At 38.1% G+C, this 5,663-nt stretch overlaps 1 protein-coding gene across 1 annotated transcript; it reads left to right on the forward strand.

The window, feature by feature from the left end:
• Window positions 1-2,511: 2,511 nt before the first annotated feature.
• LOC108370995 (heat shock protein 68) lies at window positions 2,512-4,597 on the forward strand. Its single transcript, XM_017626461.1, has one exon. The coding sequence runs from the start codon at window positions 2,674-2,676 to the stop codon at window positions 4,594-4,596; it is 1,923 nt and encodes a 640-aa protein (XP_017481950.1). The 5' UTR covers window positions 2,512-2,673; the 3' UTR covers window position 4,597.
• The last annotated feature ends 1,066 nt before the right edge of the window (window positions 4,598-5,663 follow it).

Raw genomic sequence — 5,663 nt, forward strand, 5'->3', positions numbered from 1 at the left:
TGTGTTCGCTGCAGCTCAAATTTTCAATTTATAATATTGTGTGATTTGACGTCTAGTTTCGGGCACGAATTGGGGTTTTGCTTTCTTGTGTTTTTCGGGACTTACTTCACTTTCGTGAGAGCATTTTGTACTTACGCTCTTTTGTCCAAAAATGTAAAAAACAAACTTTTTATTATCTAAACAAGTGTACTAAGTTTTCTTAGGTCGGTGTTATGCAGACAAACTTTTGTTTGCCAAATTAAATGNTGGTTATGTCGAGTTTGGCACAGGGTTGCACGTTCATTATGGTTTTCATGGCTATTGCCAACACGAAATGAGAATTTCAGATGTACATAACGCGCACAATTTAAAATTTTTGTATATGACAACACCGAATTTGCTGCAGTTTGACCAAACAAAATTAGTTTGCTGTGAGAGTCGCCAAACTCGCTCTCTCCGAGTTTGCTACAACAACAATTGCACGCAGTTTGCCAAACAAAATTTCTGCATAACACCAACCTTAAAAGTCAAACCTATTCTATTTCTATAAGAGCAATCATTTTACTTTCGCCCTTATACTTAAAGCTACTTAGCGACAGTTAAAATCGAACCGACAACACAGTTTCGCAGAGGAATTTAATTTCTCCCACGGTGGAGAGCCTACATTATATTCTATTCCATGATTCAATAATACCATGGTGGAATTATACAAGGTGTTGTACGTAGTGACAGCTCATGTCGACAGCTCCCTTACAAAAGGTTGTAATATGGAAGCACGAGAGAAACGGGAAGAAAAAAAGCCCGCTTTGCGAAGTAGTACGAAATTTGGTACTATTTTTCATATAAAATTTTGCATATAAATAGTTACAAACGGTATATTATGATAAGCTAAATTCGCGAAAGTAGTATATATAACGTAGTACTTATGCAATAAATGGTAATTTAGTTTATTAAACACAATGTCCTATAATTATAGTCAAACTTCCAAAACCAAAAAATTAGTGGTGACCCCGAGTCGTTACAACATGACGGAATCGACAAAAGGGCGAATCGACGGATGTGGAGAATATTTCATCGAACAAAATGCCAACTAAAGATGTGGAGCTTGCATCGCAATGCAAGCTGCGACCGTTCTGAACTGAGATGCCAGACAAATGGTTTCTACAAATTGAGGCCACCTTTCAGTCGTACAAGACCACATCTTATGTCGGTAAATATAATCTGGTCCTCTCAGCAATTAGCAGCGATGCTTTAAAGGAAGCTGCGGATGTTTTAAAAACCTTACCAACTTAAGACCGATATATTAACCTCAAAAGTCAACTACTTTCACGTTTTACTGATTCAGCCGACCCACATAGGGTATTTGGCTGATTTAGGCATATTTTTATCGCTACAAACATCAAATATAGTTTTAGTTATCGAATAAAACATTCACTATAACTACCCTGTTACTAATAGAAAATTCAATCGTAGTGAAATCTTATTTATTGTCAATATTATTGTGGCTTATTAACATTTGTTTCCATATTGTTATTGAGCTTTGTAGCACTATTTTTAGGGAAAAGGGAAATAGCAACAAAGTCTTAGCGGTAGAAGTTACCAAAAAAACAGTTATATCAGTTATCAGTTAATCAGTTTTGGAATAGGGAATGAGGTAGTTTAGTACTTTTTTAAAGGCGATAAAATGTAGTTTTTTCAAGAGGGAAACACTGATATAGCTAAGGGAGCCAAGATGGCGGATTAGAGCGAGAACGCTGTCAATATCCAACACCTTGTATTATTCCACCATGCAATAATACAAGGTTAGATAATTATTGACAGCTGCGGTTTGACACTCCCTTACAAAAGGTTGCATTTACGAAGGACAGAGAAAGGGCAAGAATGCAATCCCTTGTTTCGAAAATGGTAGTAGAAAAGTACGCAAAGTAGGCAATTAGTAGTGAAATTCCTTTCGTAAATTCTAATGTATTTGCAGGAAATCTTGCATTTTAAACGAAATGTTGAACGTAATATTGATATATCTACGTGAATTACGTAATTTATATGCTATTTAGCCGTATAAAAACTGCAAAATGACTCAAAATTAAAATAAGACTACTATGAGATTGATGTAAACATCCAATGCTTAGGTTTTCATCAGTTAAATATGCTTCATATGCATATAGTTACAAATAAACATATTGCACAAAAGCTTATACTTTTATTTCACACCAAAGCTACACTGTTTCCATGTAAATTTTCAAAGAAGCAACACGGTGCCACTGCTAAGGGAGCGGTGCGAGAGAGACAACTGTCAGTTTATCGAACCTTGTATTATTGAATCATGATTCTATTCTATCTATTCTTGCATTTCTCCTGCAAATCATTTTTTCCCTGTTCTCCCGCTCTCTGTTTTGAGAGCGAACAGTGCAAGGCGAATTCATTGCTACATGTATTTCTATACGTAAATAGCAATTTCGAGAAATATCAAGAAAACTGTTCTCGACCATTCTCTCTTGGGCTGATTTTATATAAATAGCGGCCGAAAATTTCTCCTCCGCATAGTTCAAATTGAAAAGTCAAAGCGAATAAGTGAGAAGCTATTTAGCAAAACAAACCAAGAAATAAAAACAAGTTTAATTTTTCAAGTTAAATTACATCAAGGAAATATTATTGTAATTTGTGAATAAAAAGGTTAACAACACAGCAGTAAAAATGGTAGCGATTGGAATTGATTTGGGAACTACTTATTCCTGTGTTGGAGTTTTTCAACACGGTAAAGTGGAAATAATTGCGAACGACCAAGGCAATCGCACAACACCAAGTTATGTGGCGTTCACAGATTCAGAGCGGCTCATTGGTGATGCCGCAAAAAATCAAGTTGCCATGAATCCAAAGAACACGGTCTTCGACGCAAAGCGATTGATTGGACGAAAGTATGACGACGAAAAAATTCAAGCGGACATGAAGCATTGGCCTTTTACAGTGGTCAACGACTGCGGAAAGCCAAAGATCAGCGTGGAATTCAAAGGTGAACAGAAACGCTTTGCTCCCGAAGAAATTAGTTCGATGGTGCTGACTAAAATGAAAGAGACAGCTGAGGCATATTTGGGTACGTCGGTGCGAGATGCAGTTATTACAGTACCAGCATACTTCAATGATTCACAACGTCAGGCCACAAAAGATGCAGGAGCCATAGCAGGACTTAATGTTCTACGTATTATAAACGAACCAACAGCAGCAGCTTTAGCCTATGGTTTGGACAAGAATCTCAAAGGTGAACGGAACGTGCTAATCTTCGATTTGGGCGGTGGTACCTTTGATGTTTCCATCTTGACAATTGATGAAGGTTCATTGTTTGAAGTTCGTGCAACTGCCGGCGATACTCATCTAGGTGGAGAGGACTTTGACAACCGTCTCGTTAACCACTTTGCGGAAGAATTCAAACGCAAATATAAAAAAGATTTGCGGACGAATCCAAGAGCATTGCGTCGTCTAAGAACAGCGGCAGAGCGGGCAAAACGAACACTGTCATCCAGCACGGAGGCGACTATTGAGATTGACGCTTTGTATGAAGGTGTAGATTTCTATACAAAAATTAGTCGAGCTCGCTTTGAAGAGATGTGTGGTGATTTGTTCCGCAGTACATTGGATCCCGTAGAGAAGGCTCTTAATGATGCGAAAATGGATAAGAGTCAGATTCACGACATTGTACTCGTTGGTGGTTCAACACGCATACCAAAGGTCCAAAGTTTACTTCAATCATTCTTTGGAGGTAAGAGTTTGAACCTTTCTATCAACCCAGACGAGGCTGTGGCTTATGGTGCAGCGATACAGGCAGCCATATTGAGCGGTGATAAGAGCAGCCAAATTCAAGATGTGCTTTTGGTGGACGTGGCACCATTGTCACTTGGAATTGAAACTGCTGGTGGAGTGATGACAAAACTTATAGAACGAAACAGTCGCATTCCATGCAAACAGTCAAAAACCTTTACAACTTATGCAGATAACCAACCCGCAGTCACCATCCAAGTGTTTGAGGGCGAACGTGCCATGACCAAAGATAATAATTTGTTGGGCACTTTCAACTTAACTGGAATTCCACCAGCACCGCGTGGTGTTCCCAAGGTAGATGTTACATTTGATTTGGACGCCAATGGCATTTTGAATGTGACTGCAAAGGAGATGAGCACCGGAAATGCGAAGAATATAGTCATAAAGAACGACAAAGGACGTCTATCTCAAGCAGACATCGATCGTATGGTTAATGAAGCTGAAAAATATGCGGAGGAAGACGAGAAACAGCGCCAACGTGTTGCTGCTCGCAATCAGCTTGAGAGTTATGTGTTTAATGTAAAGCAAGCAGCAGATGAAGCCGGCAGTAAACTAAGTCAGTCGGATAAAGATCATGTCCTCGAAAAGTGTAGCGAGACAATTAAATGGCTGGATGCCAATACCACTGCCGAAAAGGAGGAGTTCGAGTACAAATTGGAAGAGTTGACGAAGATCTGTAGTCCCATCATGACAAAAATGCACCAGCAGGCAGGCGCTGGCACACAGCCTAGTAATTGCGGCCAGCAATCTGGTAATTTTGGTGGAGGCAAATATGGTGGACCAACTGTGGAGGAAGTGGACTAAATATGCAATGTTTGTGTTAACAGTATTATTTATTCAATTTCGTCAAACAATTGATACTCATACATTTTAGAATAAGTTGCTTATGTTTTTAAAACTTTAGATATTAAATTAGTTTCATGGAAGTATTGAATAGTTTTGTGGAAGACTGAGCTTAATCCTTGAGTAATATGAATTCTAAGACATTTAATTTAACTATTTATACATATAATAAAGCCGGCTGGCTGCTTTCAAAATGTTTTAAACAAAAAAAAAAATATGTTTTTTATTCGTAATTTTTTTTCTTTCTACCAGCAAGGCCCATGATGCAATACTACGTTATGAGCAAGGCTTTCTATAGTGAATATCGATGACTGAGGGAGGGGTAGATAGACCCATGATCGTGGATCGACCTACATATCTCGGAAGCCAGCTCGAAAACGCCCTATCTCAGAAAACTTTTGAAAGGACGTGCTATTTTCGTTTGAGATAGGGCACCTCAACCGAATTCTGAGATAGGTTTATTATTCAACCAAATGCTGATAAGGTGTTTTTCAATAAAAATCTGAAATAGGGCGTTTTTCAATCAAATTCTGAAGTAGGGCTTTCTTGAAAAGTTTTGAGATAGGGCGCTTTTGAACTGGCTGCCGAGATATGTCGATCTTCCACTCAACCATCGATATCGTCACCTGAAATGCAAAAGGACGTGACTAATAAATGTGGAGAGTAGTAATGCATCAAAAGTTAATTTAATTTTCGTTTAATAATCGTTTTTCTGAAAACTCAGATCATTGCTTTTCATATCAAACTTTTAATCGGTCTTATGGGGGCTTCTTTCATATATGTATCCTTAAACGTTGCCCGATCAAGAATAGAAAATAATGACATTACAAAGTCAACCTAGAAACAAATTTCCCGTTGCTCATTTCCTTCAATAGTGTTACAACTCAAAGAAGCAAAACTCGACAAATGCGGCTTTAAATCTTTGAATTAACATACTTTGACTTCCATTGTAAGAATTAACTCATTTTTTGTTCTAGCGAGATACTGGTGATCTATGGCATTTTTACACAACATGGAAGAAGAATTAG

The sequence above is a fragment of the Rhagoletis zephyria genome, unplaced genomic scaffold, assembly GCF_001687245.7.
Source record: "Rhagoletis zephyria isolate East Lansing unplaced genomic scaffold, Rhagoletis_zephyria_1.1 Rzeph_scaffold_04635, whole genome shotgun sequence".
Classification (NCBI taxonomy): domain Eukaryota; kingdom Metazoa; phylum Arthropoda; class Insecta; order Diptera; family Tephritidae; genus Rhagoletis; species Rhagoletis zephyria.

Excerpts from the sequence above, each read along its gene's own strand:
- LOC108370995 (XM_017626461.1), top strand. The coding sequence starts at position 2,674 with ATGGTAGCGATTGGAATTGATTTGGGAACTACTTATTCCTGTGTTGGA.